At 55.0% G+C, this 18,392-nt stretch overlaps 1 protein-coding gene across 1 annotated transcript in view; it reads left to right on the top strand.

Annotated features, from left to right (window-relative positions):
* Positions 1-18,392, top strand: part of LOC147116804 (plectin-like) — a 138,939-nt gene that overhangs the window by 3,785 nt on the left and 116,762 nt on the right. Inside the window, exons 2-3 of the mRNA XM_085987166.1 lie at positions 5,609-5,724; positions 8,132-8,238. Coding sequence (XP_085843292.1) covers positions 5,609-5,724; positions 8,132-8,238 — 223 coding nt within the window. The remainder of the gene's footprint in view (positions 1-5,608; positions 5,725-8,131; positions 8,239-18,392) is intronic.

Below are 18,392 nucleotides of genomic sequence, written 5' to 3' on the forward strand. Positions count from 1 at the left end.
GGAGTGAATGTTTAAGGTGGTGGATGGCGGTGCCAATCAAGCGGGCCTGCTTTGTCCTGGATGGTGTCGAGCTTCTTGAGTGTTGTTTGGAGCTGCACTCATCCAGGCAAGTGGAGAGTATTCCATCACACTCCTTACTTGTGCCTTGTAGATGGTGGAAAGGGCTTTGGGGAGTCAGGAGGTGAGACACTCGCTGCAGAATACCCAGCCTCTGACCTGCTCTTGTAGCCACAGTATTTATGTGGCTGGTCCAGTTAAGTTTCTGGTCAATGGTGACCCCCAGTATGTTGATGCTGTCACCGGCACACACTTCCACTTCACCCGACATACTCTGTGACCCCGGGAGTTACCCTGTGACCCCAGGAGTTATCCTGTGACCCCGGGGAGTTATCCTGTGACCCCGGGAGTTATCCTGTGACCCCGGGAGTTATCCTGTGACCCCGGGAGTTATCCTGTGACCCCGGGGAGTTATCCTGTGACCCCGGGAGTTATCCTGTGACCCCGGGAGTTACCCTGTGACCCCGGGAGTTACCCTGTGACCCCCGGGAGTTACCCTGTGACCCCGGGAGTTACCCTGTGACCCCCGGGAGTTACCCTCTGTGACCCCGGGAGTTACTCCCTGACCCCGGGAGTTACTCCCTGACCCCGGGTGTAACTCCCTGACCCCGGGAGTTACTCCCTGACCCCGGGTGTAACTCCCTGACCCCGGGAGTTACTCCCTGTACACTGGGAGTTACTCCCTGACCCCGGGGGTTACTCCCTGACCCTGGGAGTTACTCCCCTGACCCCTGGGAGTTACCCTGTGATCCCGGGAGTTACCCTGTGACCCCGGGGTTTCTCTGTGACCCCCGGGAGTTTCTCTGTGACCCCGGGGGTTTCTCTGTGACCCCGGGGGTTTCTCTGTGCCCCCGGGGGGTTTTCTCTGTGCCCCCGGGAGTTTCTCTGTGACCCCGGGGGTTGCTCCTGTGCCCCCGGGGAGTTTCTCTGTGCCCCCCGGGGAGTTTCTCTGTGACCCCGGGAGTTTCTCTGTGACCCCGGGGGGTTGCTCTGTGACCCCGGAGGTTGCTCTGTGACCGTGGGAGTTACTCTGTGACCCCGGGATTGCTCTGTGACCCCGGGAGTTTCTCTGTGACCCCGGAAGTTTCTCTGTAACCCCCGGGAGTATCTCTGTGCCCCCGGGAGATACTCTGTGACCCCGGGAGTTACTCTGTGACCCCGGGATTGCTCTGTGATCCCGGGAGTTTCTCTGTGCCCCCGGGAGTTTCTCTGTGATCCTGGAGGTTGCTCTGTGACCCTGGGAGTTACTCTGTGACCCCGGGGGTTGCTCTGTGACCCCGGGAGTTACTCTGTGACCCCCAGGGGTTGCTCTGTGACCCCGGAGGTTGCTCTGTGACCGTGGGAGTTACTCTGTGACCCCCGGGATTGCTCTGTGACCCAGGGAGTTTCTCTGTGACCCCGGGAGTTTCTCTGGTAACCCCCGGGAGTATCTCTGTGCCCCCGGGAGATACTCTGTGACCCCGGGAGTTACTCTGTGACCCCGGGAGTTACTCTGTGACCCCCGGGATTGCTCTGTGACCCCGGGAGGTTTCTCTGTGACCCCGGAAGTTTCTCTGTAACCCCGGGAGTATCTCTGTGCCCCCGGGAGATACTCTGTGACCCCCGGGAGTTACTCTGTGACCCCCGGGGATTGCTCTGTGATCCCGGGAGTTTCTCTGTGCCCCCGGGAGTTTCTCTGTGATCCTGGAGGGTTGCTCTGTGACCCTGGGAGTTACTCTGTGACCCCGGGGGGTTGCTCTGTGACCCCGGGAGTTACTCTGTGACCCCAGGGGGTTGCTCTGTGACCCCGGAGGTTGCTCTGTGACCGTGGGAGTTACTCTCTGTGACCCCGGGATTGCTCTGTGACCCCGGAGTTTCTCTGTGACCCCGGGAGTTTCTCTGTAACCCCGGGAGTATCTCTGTGCCCCCGGGAGATACTCTGTGACCGCCGGGAGTTACTCTGTGACCCCGGGAGTTACTCTGTGACCCCGGGAGTTTCTCTGTGATCCCGGGAGTATCTCTGTGACCCCGGGGGTTGCTCTGTGACCCTGGGAGTTCCTCTGTGACCCCGGGGGTTGCTCTGTGACCCCGGGAGTTTCTCTGTGACCCCGGGAGTTACTCTGTGACCCCGGGAGTTTCTCTGTGACCCCGGGGGTTGCTCTGTGACCCCGGGAGTTTCTTTTCTCTTGGTATTAGTGTTTTGAAATGGGATGTTTCTGGTGTGTTTGGACCTGTCTGTGCGATGTTACTTGCTGAGGGAGTGAGCTAGTCGTGTGAGCGGTGAGTGTTCCCTGCTGAGCTGGATTGATGTTTGCAGGGAGCGTACATGGCACAGGATGAATACACACTGCCTTCTCCAGGGTGTGTCCTGGGCGGATTGAGAGACAGATATGAAACTTGTAGCTTTAGGCTGAGGGTGATAAATCCTGCTTGCTGTTTGCTGTGTGTGGATCAGGTTACCTGCTGCATTGGCTGCACCTCTCTGACACACCCTGCTTCTGCTCGCACAACTGTGCTCAGTCACCGAGGCTGGAGCTAGTCTGGGGCTGCTCACACTCAGCACAGAGCCCGGGAAAGCACACCGCTCCAGACACACACGGCTGTGTCAGCGACTAAAGGCGAGCCAGGCACTGCAAGATGCTGAAGTCCTTGAAGAAGAGGAGGAAGAGGAGCTCACACCGGTTCAGCAGCTCCTCGGGCTCACTGACTGACACGGAGGACCGTGTGGTGATGCTGTGTGAGGAGATCCCGGCAGAATCAGCTCCGCACTCCAGCACGTCGATGGCTGGCTCGCTCTACTCGATCCACTCCACTGTGCGGCTGACTGAACTGTAAGCTGAGAGCGCCCTGCCCCTCTGGCACTCCTTGACTCTGTAAGCTGCTGTGTCTGGGCTGCGACCTGGATGGGGCCGTTGTGCTGTGACAGGTGGTGATTGGCTTTAACTCACTGTGCGATTCTACAAGGTGTTGACTTTGCTTTAGAGTCAATTATACAGCACAGAAAGAGGCCCTTCGGCCCGTCGTGTCTGCACTGGCCATCAAGTCCTGAATATTCTAATCCCATTTTCCAGCACTTGGTCGGTAGCTTTGGGCTGTTTGTCGAAAGTAATACCCTAAATCCCTGTCTGCAATGAGGTGTGACTCTCCTCAAAACCTCACACGTTTCTCCAAACTCTGACTTTGTTGAAAGTTCTGGAATTTAACAATTGAATCCGTGTTCTGCCACTGTTATACCTGGAAAGGGACGGTGTTTAACTTGGATTGTGTTTGTGTGAGTGGAGCAGTTCATGGAACAACCAAACACACAACGTGGGCATGTCAAGGAGTTCCTCCTTCCCGGTCCCAGCGGTCAGTCTGTGCCCGGTCCCAGGGGTCAGTCTGTGCCCGGTCCCAGGGGTCAGTCTGTGCCCGGTCCCAGGGGTCAGTCTGTGCCCGGTCCCAGGGGTCAGTCTGTGCCCGGTCCCAGGGGTCAGTCTGTGCCCGGTCCCAGGGGTCAGTCTGTGCCCGGTCCGAGGGGTCAGTCTGTGCCCGGCCCGAGGGGTCAGTCTGTGCCCGGTCCGAGGGGTCAGTCTGTGCCCGGTCCGAGGGGTCAGTCTGTGCCCGGTCCGAGGGGTCAGTCTGTGCCCGGTCCGAGGGGTCAGTCTGTGCCCGGTCCGAGGGGTCAGTCTGTGCCCGGTCCGAGGGGTCAGTCTGTGCCCGGTCCCAGGGGTCAGTCTGTGCCCGGCCCGAGGGATCAGTCTGTGCCCGGCCCGAGGGGTCAGTCTGTGCCCGGTCCCAGGGGTCAGTCTGTGCCCGGCCCGAGGGATCAGTCTGTGCCCGGTCTGAGGGGTCAGTCTGTGCCCGGCCCGAGGGGTCAGTCTGTGCCCGGTCCGAGGGGTCAGTCTGTGCCCGGTCCGAGGGATCAGTCTGTGCCCGGTCCGAGGGGTCAGTCTGTGCCCGGTCTGAGGGGTCAGTCTGTGCCCGGTCTGAGGGGTCAGTCTGTGCCTGGTCTGAGGGGTCAGTCTGTGCCCGGTCTGAGGGGTCAGTCTGTGCCCGGTCCGAGGGATCAGTCTGTGCCCGGTCTGAGGGGTCAGTCTGTGCCTGGTCCCAGGGGTCAGTCTGTGCCCGGTCCCAGGGGTCAGTCTGTGCCCGGTCCGAGGGGTCAGTCTGTGCCCGGTCCGAGGGGTCAGTCTGTGCCCGGCCCGAGGGGTCAGTCTGTGCCCGGTCCGAGGGGTCAGTCTGTGCCCGGTCCGAGGGGTCAGTCTGTGCCCGGTCCGAGGGGTCAGTCTGTGCCCGGTCCGAGGGGTCAGTCTGTGCCCGGTCCGAGGGGTCAGTCTGTGCCCGGTCCCAGGGGTCAGTCTGTGCCCGGTCCGAGGGGTCAGTCTGTGCCCGGCCCGAGGGGTCAGTCTGTGCCCGGTCCCAGGGGTCAGTCTGTGCCCGGTCCGAGGGGTCAGTCTGTGCCCGGTCCGAGGGGTCAGTCTGTGCCCGGTCCGAGGGGTCATTCTGTGCCCGGTCCGAGGGGTCATTCTGTGCCCGGTCCGAGGGGTCATTCTGTGCCCGGTCCGAGGGGTCAGTCTGTGCCCGGTCCGAGGGGTCAGTCTGTGCCCGGTCCGAGGGGTCAGTCTGTGCCCGGTCCGAGGGGTCAGTCTGTGCCCGGTCCGAGGGGTCAGTCTGTGCCCGGTCCGAGGGGTCAGTCTGTGCCCGGTCCGAGGGGTCAGTCTGTGCCCGGTCCGAGGGGTCAGTCTGTGCCCGGTCCGAGGGGTCAGTCTGTGCCCGGTCCGAGGGGTCAGTCTGTGCCCGGTCCGAGAGGTCAGTCTGTGCCCGGTTCCAGGGGTCAGTCTGTGCCCGGTCCGAGAGGTCAGTCTGTGCCCGGTCCGAGAGGTCAGTCTGTGCCCGGTTCCAGGGGTCAGTCTGTGCCTGGTCCGAGGGGTCACTCTGTGCCTGGTTCGAGGGTAATTGATGGGTTTGGTTATTCGGGGCTGGACCATGGGCTGTCTCCAATGGCAGTCTTACTTAGACCGGATCTTTCTTGGAACTCCGAGCTCAGCGACACAATCTGTTAGAAACTCAACGAAGCCTCGTCATAAACACGTCAGGAACTCTCACCACTTGGAATTAGCAGGGGAAACCCCAAAATTCTCCCTAGACTGGGGGCCCATTCTACTGGGGAGGGACCCTGGCTAAGCACAACCTTCTCTCTCTCTCCCTCTCTCCTCCCTCTCTCCTCCCTCCCTCTCTCCTCCCTCCCTCTCTCCCTCCCTCTCTATCTCCCTCCCTCCTCCCTCTCTCCCTCCCTCTCTATCTCCCTCCCTCCCCCCTCTCTCCCACTCCCTCTCTCCTCCCTCTCCTCCCTCCCCCCTCTCTCTCTCACTCTCTCCTCCCTCTCTCCTCCCTCCCTCTCTCCTCCCTCCCTCTCTCCTCCCTCCCTCTCGCCTCCCTCCCTCCCCCCTCTCTCCTCCCTCCCTCCCTCCCCCCTCTCTCTCTCCCTCTCTCCTCCCTCTCTCCCACTCCCTCTCTCTTCTCTCTCTCTCTCCCTTCTCTTGTTCCGAACCATTGCCCAGTTTTGATCTTACAGTTTGTGCTTTCTCTTCAGGCCTTTTCTGGTCGACATGAACAAGGTTTATCGGCAGAAGAACCAGGAGAACCTGGAGCAGGCCTTCAGCATCGCTGAGCGGGAGCTCGGCGTCACCAGACTCCTCGACCCGGAAGGTAAAATCAGCCAAAGGCCGAGATGGGCGGAGAACCGTTGGCTCTCTCCCCTGTCCCCCGCTCTCTCTCCCCGTCCCCCACTCTCTCTCCCCGTCCCCCGCTCTCCCCCCCCCGTCCCCCGCTCTCTCCCCGTCCCCCGCTCTCTCCCCGTCCCCCGCTCTCTCCCCGTCCCCCGCTCTCTCCCCGTCCCCCGCTCTCTCCCCGTCCCCCGCTCTCTCCCCGTCCCCCGCTCTCTCCCCGTCCCCCGCTCTCTCCCCGTCCCCCGCTCTCTCTCCCCCCGTCCCCCGCTCTCTCTCCCCCCGTCCCCCGCTCTCTCTCCCCCGTCCCCCGCTCTCTCTCCCCCCGTCCCCCGCTCTCTCTCCCCCCGTCCCCCGCTCTCTCTCCCCCCGTCCCCCGCTCTCTCTCCCCCGTCCCCCGCTCTCTCTCCCCCGTCCCCCGCTCTCTCTCCCCCCGTCCCCCGCTCTCTCTCCCCCCGTCCCCCGCTCTCTCTCCCCCCGTCCCCCGCTCTCTCTCCCCCCGTCCCCCGCTCTCTCTCCCCCCGTCCCCCGCTCTCTCTCCCCCCTCCCCCGCTCTCTCTCCCCCCGTCCCCCGCTCTCTCTCCCCCCGTCCCCCGCTCTCTCTCCCCCCGTCCCCCGCTCTCTCTCCCCCCGTCCCCCGCTCTCTCTCCCCCCGTCCCCCGCTCTCTCTCCCCCCGTCCCCCGCTCTCTCTCCCCCCGTCCCCCGCTCTCTCTCCCCCCGTCCCCCGCTCTCTCTCCCCCCGTCCCCCGCTCTCTCTCCCCCCTCCCCCGCTCTCTCTCCCCCCCGTCCCCCGCTCTCTCTCCCCCGTCCCCCGCTCTCTCTCCCCCGTCCCCCGCTCTCTCTCTCCCCCGTCCCCCGCTCTCTCTCTCCCCGTCCCCCGCTCTCTCTCCCCCCGTCCCCCGCTCTCTCTCCCCCCGTCCCCCGCTCTCTCTCCCCCCTCCCCCGCTCTCTCTCCCCCCCGTCCCCCGCTCTCTCTCCCCCGTCCCCCGCTCTCTCTCCCCCGTCCCCCGCTCTCTCTCTCCCCCGTCCCCCGCTCTCTCTCTCCCCGTCCCCCGCTCTCTCTCCCCCCGTCCCCCGCTCTCTCTCCCCCCGTCCCCCGCTCTCTCTCCCCCCGTCCCCCGCTCTCTCTCCCCCCGTCCCCCGCTCTCTCTCCCCCCGTCCCCCGCTCTCTCTCCCCCCGTCCCCCGCTCTCTCTCCCCCCGTCCCCCGCTCTCTCTCCCCCGTCCCCCGCTCTCTCTCCCCCGTCCCCCGCTCTCTCTCCCCCGTCCCCCGCTCTCTCTCCCCCGTCCCCCGCTCTCTCTCTCCCCCGTCCCCCGCTCTCTCTCCCCCGTCCCCCGCTCTCTCTCCCCCCGTCCCCCGCTCTCTCTCCCCCCGTCCCCCGCTCTCTCTCCCCCCGTCCCCCGCTCTCTCTCCCCCCGTCCCCCGCTCTCTCTCCCCCCGTCCCCCGCTCTCTCTCCCCCCGTCCCCCGCTCTCTCTCCCCCGTCCCCCGCTCTCTCTCCCCCGTCCCCCGCTCTCTCTCCCCCGTCCCCCGCTCTCTCTCCCCCGTCCCCCGCTCTCTCTCCCCCGTCCCCCGCTCTCTCCCCCCGTCCCCCGCTCTCTCTCCCCCCGTCCCCCGCTCTCTCTCCCCCGTCCCCCGCTCTCTCTCCCCCCGTCCCCCGCTCTCTCTCCCCCGTCCCCCGCTCTCTCTCCCCCGTCCCCCGCTCTCTCTCCCCCGTCCCCCGCTCTCTCTCTCCCCCGTCCCCCGCTCTCTCTCCCCCCCGTCCCCCGCTCTCTCTTCTCCCCCCCCCGGTCTCTCTCTCTCTCTCTCTCTCTCCCCCCCCACCCTCCCTCCCCCCTACCCTGCCCTCTCTCCCCCTCCACCGCTATCTCTCCCCCATCCCCCGCCCTCTCTCCTCCTCCTCCGCTCTCTGTCCCCCCGTCCCCCGCTCTGTCTCTCCCCCGTGCCCTGGTCTCTCTCTCCCCCTCCCCCCGGTCTCTGTCTCTCTCCCCCGCTTCCTCTCTCCCCCCCCCCCCCCCCCGGTCTCTCTCTCCCCCCCCCCCCGATCTCTCTCTCTCTCCCCCCGGTCTCTCTCTCTCTCTCTCCCCCCCGATCTCTCTCTCTCCCCCTCGGTCTCTCTCTCCCCCCGATCTCTCTCTCCCCCTCCCCCCGGTCTCTGTCTCTCTCCCCCGCTTCCTCTCTCCCCCCCCCCCCCCCCCCGGTCTCTCTCTCTCCCCCCCGATCTCTCTCTCTCTCCCCCCGGTCTCTCTCTCTCTCTCTCCCCCCCGATCTCTCTCTCTCCCCCTCGGTCTCTCTCTCCCCCCGATCTCTCTCTCCCCCTCGGTCTCTCTCCCCACCAGCCCCTCACCCCAGGGTCTCCCCTGAGCTGACCGAATCTCTTGCTGTTGTAGATGTGGACGTGCCCCATCCTGATGAGAAATCCATCATTACCTACGTGTCCTCCCTGTACGATGCCCTGCCGCGGGTTCCCAACGTGGAGGCGGGAGTCCGAGCTAACGTAAGTACCTCTGAGGACCGAGCTCTCTCAACCACTTGGCTCATTAGACACGGGTTAATTGGACAGGTTGGGGTTCATCCTGGATTAATGCTATTGCACTGCTGGTATACCTGCATAGGAACAGGAGGAGGCCATTCAGCCCCTCGAGCCTGTTCCACCATTCAATAAGATCATGGCTGCTCTGTGACCTAACTCCATCTATCCGCCTTTGGCTCATATCCCTTAATACCTTTGGTTCACAGAAAGCTATCAATCGCAGATTTCAAATTAACAGTTCTCTCGCATCGATTGCCGTTTGCGAAGAGAGCTCCAAACTTCGACCACTCTTTGTGTGTAGAAGTGTTTCCTAACTTCACTCCTGAAAGGTCTGGCTCTAATTTTCAGACTCTGCCCCCTAGTCCGAGACTCTCCAACCAGCAGAAATACTTTGGGCTGGATTTTCATTGAGGAGGCGCGTAGGAGGAGGGACAACACGTTTCGGGGTTGTAGTCCCGCCTCCATCAAGTTGTGGCCAACCCACGCGATTTTCACTTGATTGACCTTGTTGACCCCACCCAGCGAGCTCGGCAGGCCAATTAAGGGCCACCCGGCAACAGGTGACGTCACAGAGTGACATTTCACCTGTCAAAAGCTTTTGACAGATGAAATATCAGCGTTTCACAGCTGTTTGAAGCTGTCGAACACTGACAATCTGTACTCTAAGTTAATTCCTTCCTCTCAGGATGATTTAGAGATCTCTCCGGAACAGAAAGCTGAATGCTGCAATTTTTGACAGATTGCGGCCATTCTGCTTTCTGTGCCGGTGAGATGAGGAACTCCTGAGACCTGAAGGAAGGAAGGCTGTAAAGGTAAGTCAAGGTAAGTAAAACTTCTTTAAACATTTTACACAGACCAAACACACTTACCTCTGAACTCATGCACCCATCACTCACCTGAACACCGGACATCTCGACCCCTCCAAGCCCTTCAGCCCGATGGTCCGCCTCACTAACTTGGCGTGGTTTGGAGCCGTCGGGAATCCCACACTTCAACAATAAAAATAGGGATTAGGCTAAAAACTGCCCGTTAACTACCTGTTAACAGGCAGTTAATTGGCACTAATCCCCTTCCCGCCTCGGGGAGGCGGCTCCCAGCGCGGGTCGGGTATCCGCCTCCTTTGAATCTGGCATGGAGGCGGGTTGGGTTTGTGACCCCCGATTTCGGGATTTTAACCCTCCACACGCCTCCAGTCCCACCTCCACGGCCCGATGAAAACCCTGCCCTTTGTCCCTATCAGTTCCCCTTAATCTCGGAAACTTCGATCAGATCACCCCTTAATCTTCTAAATTCCAGGGACTACAAGCCTCGTTTGTGTAATCTCTCCTCGTAATTAACCCTTGGAGTCCAGGTATCATTCTAGGAAATCTACGCAGCACTCCCTCCAAAGTCAATATATCCTCCCTGAGGTGTGGTGCCCAGAACTTGATTGAGTTGTTTGTTGAGGTAACAGAGAGGGTTGATGAGGGTAATGCGGTTGATGTGGTGTCTATGGATTTCCAAAAGTCATTTGATAAAGTGCCACATAATAGGCTCGCCAGCAAAGTTGAAGCCCATGGAATAACAGGGACAGTGGACATGGATAGGGAATTGGCTAAGTGACAGGAAACAGAGAGTAGTGGTGAAGGGTTGTTTTTCGGTCTGGAGGAAGTTATACAGTGGTGTTCCTCAGGGGTCGGTTCTAGGACCACTGCTTTTCTTGATATATATTAATGACTTGGATGTGGGTGTACAGGGCACAGTTTCAACATTTGCAGATGACACAAAACTTGGAAGTATAGTGAACAGTGAGGAGGATAGTGATAGACTTCAGGAATTAATGTAAGAACTGAGTAGGTCTGATTGGACAACGTTCCTGAGAGGACTGGAGGTAGATAAACAATGGCAAACATTTAAAGATAGAATGACAAAATTGCAAAAATTGTTTATACCAATCTGGCATAAAAGGAAATCTAAAAAGGTGACTCAACCGTGGATAACAGGGGAAATTAGAGACAGCATAAAATCCAAAGATAGGGCGTATAAAATAGCCAAAAAAAGCGCCAGAGCGGAAGATTGGGAACAGTTTAAGATAGAGCAAAGGAGGGCAAAGGGCATGATCAAGAGGGGCAAAATAGCTTACGAAAACAAGCTGGCGGAAAATATAAAAACTAACTCCAAAAGCTTTTATAAATATATCAAAAGGAAAAGACTGGTGAAAACCAAAGTTGGTCCATTGCAGTCAGATACGGGGGAATATATAATGGGAAATAAGGAAATGGCAGATCAACTAAATGCATACTTTGGGTCAGTCTTTACGAAGGAAGACACAAAAAACCTCCCTGGGATATCGGGAAAAATAGGGACATTGGCAAAGGAGGAACTGACGCAAATCAATATCTCTAAGGATATGGTGTTAAGGAAGCTAAAGGGATTGAAGGTGGACAAATCCCCAGGGCCTGATAACATGCATCCTAGGGTACTGAAGGAGGTGGCCCTAGAGATAGCGGATGCACTAAGGATGATTTTTCAGAATTCATTAGACTCGGGAACAGTGCCGATGGATTGGAGGGTAGCTAACGTTACCCCACTATTCAAAAAGGGGGGTAGGGAAAAAGCAGGTAATTACAGACCTGTAAGCCTTACATCAGTTGTGGGCAAAATGCTGGAGTCCATCATTAAGGATGAAATAGCGGAGCACTTAGCAAATGGGGACAGGATAGGACAGAGTCAACATGGATTTACAAAGGGTAAATCGTGCTTGACTAATCTATTGGAATTTTTTGAGGGAGTAACTGGTAGAATAGATGGGGGAGAGCCAGTAGATGTGGTGTACCTGGACTTCCAAAAGGCCTTCGATAAGGTCCCACATAAAAGATTAGCATGGAAAATTGAGGCTCATGGGATAAAGGGGAAAGTTTTGGCGTGGATAGGGAACTGGCTGTCAGATAGAAAACAGAGAGTTGGAATAAACGGCTCATTTTCTGAATGGCAGGCAGTAACAAGTGGGGTACCACAGGGATCTGTCCTGGGCCCCCAGCTGTTCACAATTTACATTAATGACCTGGATCAGGGAGTCGGATGCAGCATTTCCAAATTTGCAGACGACACTAAACTAGGAGGTGGGGTGGGCTCAGAGGAAGAGACCAGGAAGCTCCAGAGCGATTTGGACAGACTGGGCGATTGGGCGGATAAATGGCAGATGCACTATAATGTGGACAAGTGCGAAGTTATCCACCTTGGGTGCAGGAACGGGAGGGCAAATTATTATTTAAATGGCAATAGATTGGGAGAGGGGGAAGTACAGAGAGACCTGGGTGTTCTTGTACACCAGTCACTGAAGGCGAGCATGCAGGTGCAACAGGCGGTCAAGAAGGCAAACGGTATGCTGGCCTTCATAGCAAAAGGGTTAGAATACAGGAACAGGGATACCTTGCTGCAGCTGTACAGGGCACTGGTGAGACCACACCTCGAGTACTGTGTACAGTTTTGGTCGCCTCATCTGAGGAAGGATGTTCTTGCCATGGAGCGGGTGCAGCGGCGATTCACCAGGCTGATACCAGGAATGGCGGGAATGACCTATGAGGAGAGACTATGTAGTTTAGGGATGTACACACTGGAGTTTAGAAGATTGAGAGGGGACCTCATAGAAGTGTATAAAATTCTGACAGGTCTAGACAGACTGGATGCAGAAGGAATGTTTCCCTTGGCGGGTGAGAACAGAACTAGAGGACATAATTTAAGGATAAGGGCTAAACCATTTAGGACAGAGATGAGGGGGAATTTCTTCACTCAGAGAGTGGTGAACCTGTGGAACTCATTGCCACAGAGGGCAGTGTACGCCAGCTCATTAAATATATTTAAGAGGGAATTAGATATATTTCTACGGGCAAAAGGGGTTAAGGGTTACGGAGAGAAGGCGGGGACGGGATACTGAATTAAAGGATCAGCCATGATCTCATTAAATGGCGGAGCAGGCACGAAGGGCCGAATGGCCTACTCCTGCTCCTATCTTCTATGTATCTATGTATCTAACACCAGGTTATAGTCCAACAGTTTTATTTGAAATCACAAGCTTTTGGAGCACTGCTCCTTCATCAGGTGAAGTGGAGAGATGCATAAAGACACAACTTATATAGTCAGAGAACACTGCCAGATGATTACAGGTAATCTTTCTAACTGCCATTTATCACACCCCGGCAGAGAGATAATCACAGCAATCAAAGGTGTGAATGGTGTCCAAACAGGTTAGTCAGGAAAACATTACATCAAAGAACAATGAGGTGGGGTCACAAGGGGTCAAATATTGCAGATGCTGGGGTCTGTATGAAAAACAAAAAACAGACAAAAAAACATTTTTTTTGCTGGAAATCACAGCCGGTCCGGCCGCATCTGTGTAGAGATAACAAGCCAACAACGACTCGAGTCTGGATGACCCTACGTCAGGTGGGGTTACATGTAGTGTGACATGAAACCAAGATCCCGGTTGAGGCCGTCCTCATGAGTGCGGAACTTGGCTATCAGTTTCTGCTCTACGATTTTGCGTTGTCGTGTGTCTTGAAGGCCGCCTTGGAGAAAGGAGGAGCCATCGTCATACAGAACAGAACGGACTATTGCAAAGAAGCATACCGACAACTGGACAACCAGGAACACTACAGACAGTTACCCACAGATCCGACCAAAGAACACACCCGCCAACTCAATAGACTGATCAAGACCTTCGATCCAGACCTTCAAAGCATCCTACGCGCTCTCATCCCACGTACTCCCCGCGTGCGAGACTTCTACTGCCTCCCAAAGATACACAAAGCCAACACACCCGGACGTCCTATCGTATCAGGCAACGGAACCCTGTGTGAGAACCTCTCTGGATATGTCGAGGGCATCCTGAAACCCATCGTACAGGGAACCCCCAGCTTCTGTCACGACACTACAGACTTCTTACAGAAACTCAGCACCCACGGACCAGTTGAACCAGGAACACTCCTCGCCACGATAGACGTCTCGGCACTCTACACCAGTATCCCCCACGATGACGGCATCGCTGCGACAGCCTCAGTACTCAACACCAACAACAGCCAATCTCCAGACGCCATCCTACAACTCATCCGCTTCATCCTTGACCACAATGTCTTCACCTTCGACAACCAGTTCTTTACCCAAACACACGGAACAGCCATGGGGACCAAATTCGCACCCCAATATGCCAACATCTTCATGCACAAGTTCGAGCAAGACTTCTTAGCTGCACGGGACCTCCAACCAACGCTATACACCAGATACATTGACGATTTTCTTCCTATGGACCCACGGCGAAGAATCACTGAAAAGACTACACGATAACATCAACAAGTTCCATCCCACCATCAAACTCACCATGGCCTACTCCTCAGAATCGGTTTCATTCTTGGACACACGAATCTCCATCAAAGACGGACACCTCAGCACTTCACTCTACCGCAAGCCCACGGACAACCTCAGGATGCTCCACTTCTCCAGCTTCCACCCTAACCACGTTAAAGAAGCCATCCCCTATGGACAAGCCCTGCGAATACACAGGATCTGCTCAGACGAGGAGGAACGCGATGGACACCTACAGACGCTGAAAGACGCCCTCGTAAGAACGGGATATGACGCTCGACTCGTTGATCGACAGTTCCGACGGGCCACAGCAAAAAATCGCATAGACCTCCTCAGAAGACAAACACGGGACACAACCAACAGAGTACCCTTCGTCGTCCAGTACTTCCCCAGAACGGAGAAACTACGCCATGTTCTTCGCAGCCTTCAACATGTCATCGATGACGACGAACACCTCGCTAAGGACAAGGAAGGAGGTTCGAGGAGAGGCAATATAAAGTAAAGGGTATAATACTAAAGTGGGTGCATAAACAGAGAGCCCTGGTGGTATGTGTGCATAAATCGTTGAAGGTGGCAGGGCAGGTTGAGAAAGCAGTTGAAAAAGCTTACGGGATCCTGGGCTTCATAAATAGAGGTATAGAGTACAAAAGCGTGGAAATTATGATGAACCTGTATAAAACATTGGTTCAGCCCTGAAATAAAGAGTAGATTTGCCTTTCTACATCTAGGCTTTATTAACCTTAAAAACCCAGCAGCACATCTTCAACACCCAGTCCCAACCAAGGCTGTAGAGAACTGAATTTAAGATGGCCACCACAAATCACATGACATCAACTACCAATGAGTTTACAGCATATATCTCAAGGCAGGAAACAGGCAACCAATCACAATACTTCTTACAAAACAAGAATAATCACCACAAGCCCCAACTGGAGTATTGTGTCTAATTCCGGACACCACACTTTGGAAAGATGTGAAGGCCTTAGAGAGGGTGCAGAAAAGATTTATGAGAATGGTACCAGCAATGAGGGACTTCAGTTATGTGGATAGACTGGAGAAGCTGGGGTTGTTCTCCTTAGAGCAGAGATGGTTAAGAGGAGATTTGATCGAGGTGTTCAAAATCATGAGGGGTCTGGACAGAGTAGAGAGAGAGAAACTGTTCCCATTGACGGAATGGGGAGAAGGCAGGGACAGGGTACTGAATTTGGATGATCAGCCATGATCTCATTGAATGGCGGAGCAGACTTGAGGAGCCGAATGGCCCACTCCTGCTCCTATCTTCTATGTTTCTATGAAGGTTCGAGAACCAGAGGACAGAGATTTAAGGTGATTAGTAAAAGAACTAAAGGCGACAGGAGGAAAAACTTTTTCATGCAGCGAGTGGTTATGATCTGGAATGCGCTGCCTGAGGGCGGTGGAGGCAGACTCAATTGTGGCTTTCAAAAGGGAGTTGGAGAAGTACCTGAAGGAAAGAAATTTGCAGGGCTACGGGGAAAGGGCGGGGGAGCGGGACTGGCTGAAGTGCTTTTGCAGAGAGCCGGCACGGGCCGAATGGCCTTCTTCTGTGCTGTAACCAATCTATGATTCAAACTGCTCACAGTACTCCAGGTGTGGTCTCACAGTACTCCAGGTGTGGTCTCACAGTACTCCAGGTGTGGTCTCACAGTACTCCAGGTGTGGTCTCACAGTACTCCAGGTGTGGTCTCACAGTACTCCAGGTGTGGTCTCACAGTACTCCAGGTGTGGTCTCACAGTACTCCAGGTGTGGTCTCACAGTGCTCCAGGTGTGGTCTCACAGTGCTCCAGGTGTGGTCTCACAGTACTCCAGGTGTGGTCTCACAGTACTCCAGGTGTGGTCTCACAGTACTCCAGGTGTGGTCTCACAGTACTCCAGGTGTGGTCTCACAGTACTCCAGGTGTGGTCTCACAGTACTCCAGGTGTGGTCTCACAGTGCTCCAGGTGTGGTCTCACAGTGCTCCAGGTGTGGTCTCACAGTACTCCAGGTGTGGTCTCACAGTACTCCAGGTGTGGTCTAACCAGGGCTCCAGGTGTGGTCTCACAGTACTCCAGGTGTGGTCTCACAGTACTCCAGGTGTGGTCTCACAGTACTCCAGGTGTGGTCTCACAGTGCTCCAGGTGTGGTCTCACAGTGCTCCAGGTGTGGTCTCACAGTACTCCAGGTGTGGTCTCACAGTACTCCAGGTGTGGTCTCACAGTACTCCAGGTGTGGTCTCACAGTACTCCAGGTGTGGTCTCACAGTACTCCAGGTGTGGTCTCACAGTGCTCCAGGTGTGGTCTCACAGTACTCCAGGTGTGGTCTCACAGTACTCCAGGTGTGGTCTCACAGTACTCCAGGTGTGGTCTCACAGTACTCCAGGTGTGGTCTCACAGTACCCCAGGTGTGGTCTAACCAGGGCTCCAGGTGTGGTCTCACAGTGCTCCAGGTGTGGTCTCACAGTGCTCCAGGTGTGGTCTCACAGTGCTCCAGGTGTGGTCTCACAGTACTCCAGGTGTGGTCTCACAGTACTCCAGGTGTGGTCTCACAGTACTCCAGGTGTGGTCTCAGTACTCCAGGTGTGGTCTAACCAGGGCTTTGTACAGCTGCAGCATAACTTCTACCCCCTTGTACTCTAGTCCTCTCGATATAAAGACCAGCATTCCATTAGCCTTTTTCATTATTTTCTGTATCTGTCCCTGACATTTTAATGATCTGTGTACCTGGACCCCCAAGTCTCTTTGGATCTTCGCTGTTTCTAACTTTTCACCATTTAGAAAGTACCCTGTTCTATCCTTTTTTGGTCCAAAGTGGATGATCTCACACCTGCCTATATTGAAATCCATTTGCCACAGTTTTGCCCATTCACTTAATTTATTAATATCTTTGTAATTTTATATTTCCATCTACATTGCTTACAATGCCACTTATTTTTGTGTAATCAGCAAACTTGGATATGTGGCTTTCTATCCCGTCATCTAAATCATTAATAAATACAGTGAATATTTGAGGCCCCAACACAGACCCCTGCGGACACCACTAGTCACCTCCTGCCAGTTTGAGTACCTGCCCATTATCCCCACTGCCTGTCTCCTGCCACTCAGCCAATTTCCTAACCAGGTCAATAATCTGCCCTCAATTCCGTGGGCTTTGACCATAATTAACAGTCTCTTATGTGGGACTTTATCAAATGCCTTCTGGAAGTCCATATAAATAACATCCATAGACATTCCCCTGTCCACGACTTTTGTCACCTGCCTTTCACAAATCCACGCTGGCTCTCTCTGATCAACTGAAAATTTTCGAGGTGTTCAGTCACCCTATCCTTAATTTTAGACTCTAGCAATTTCCCGACAACAGATGTTTGGCTAACTGGTCTATAATTCCCTGGTTTCCCTCTCTTACCATTCTTAAATAGCGGAGTGACGTGCGCAATTTTCCAATCTAAAGGAACGGTTCCTGAATCGAGAGAACTTTGGAAGATTATAGTTCGGGCATCAGCAATGTGCTCACCTACTTCCTTTAAAACCCTGCGATGGAAACCATCTGGTCCTGGAGATTTGTCACTCTTTAGTATCATTATTTTCTTCATTACTGTTATTTTACTTACATTAATTTTATTGAGTCCTTGTCCCTGATTCAGATTGCTTGGGATTTCCGGCTTGTTATCCTCGTCCTCTACTGTAAATACTGACGCAAAGTAATTATTCAACATGTCCGCCTTTCCCCATTGTCATTGATAATATCGCTGCTTTCAGTTTAAGGGGCCAACATTGCTCCTGACCACCCTCTTTTTCTGAATATAATTGTAAAAAAATGTGTTGATTCTGATAACCCTTGCAAGTTTCCTTTCATATTCCCTTTCTGTAGCTCTTACTATCTGTTTTGTGACCCTTTGCTGTTCTTTGTATCTTTCCCATTCACCAGGATCTGTGATATTTTTTGCATTTTTATATGCTTTTTCTTTTCGTTTTATGCTGTCCCTTACCTCTTTACATAGAAACATAGAAAAATAGGAGCAGGAGTCGACCATTCGGCCCTTCGAGCCTGCTCCGCCATTCAATATGATCATGGCTGATCCTCTATCTCAATACCATATCCCCACTCTCTCCCCATACCCCTTGATGCCTTTTGTGTCTAGAAATCTATCTCCTTAAATATATTCAATGACTTGGCCTCCACAGCCTTCTGTGGTAGAGAATTCCACAGGTTCACCATCCTCTGAATGAAGAAATTTCTCCTCATCTCAGTCCTAAATGTCCTACCCCATATCCTGAGACTGTGACCCCTCGTTCTAGACCCCCCCAGCCAGGGGAAACATCCTCCCTGCATCCAGTCTGTCTAGCCCTGTTAGAATTTTATACGTTTCAATGAGATCCCCTCTCATTCTTCTAAACTCTAGTGAATACAGGCCTAGTCGACCCAATCTCTCCTCATACGACAGTCCTGCCATCCCAGGAATCAGTCTGGTGAACCTTCACTGCACTTCCTCTATGGCAAGTATATCCTTTCTTAAGTAAGGAGACCAAAACTGCACACAGTACTCCAGGTGTGGTCTCACCAAGGCCCTGTACAACTGTAGTAAGACATTCTTGCTCCTGTACTCAAATCTTCTTGCAATGAAGGCCAACATACCATTTGCCTTCCTAACTGCTTGCTGCACCTGCATGTTTGCTTTCAGTGACTGGTGTACAAGGACACCCAGGTCCCTTTGCACATCAGTATTTCCCAATCTATCACCAATTTAACTTTTTTGTACTATGGCCCTATTTGTCTTATTA

The sequence above is a fragment of the Somniosus microcephalus genome, chromosome 5, assembly GCF_052327205.1.
Source record: "Somniosus microcephalus isolate GS21.2 chromosome 5, FLI_Smic_1.0, whole genome shotgun sequence".
Classification (NCBI taxonomy): domain Eukaryota; kingdom Metazoa; phylum Chordata; class Chondrichthyes; order Squaliformes; family Somniosidae; genus Somniosus; species Somniosus microcephalus.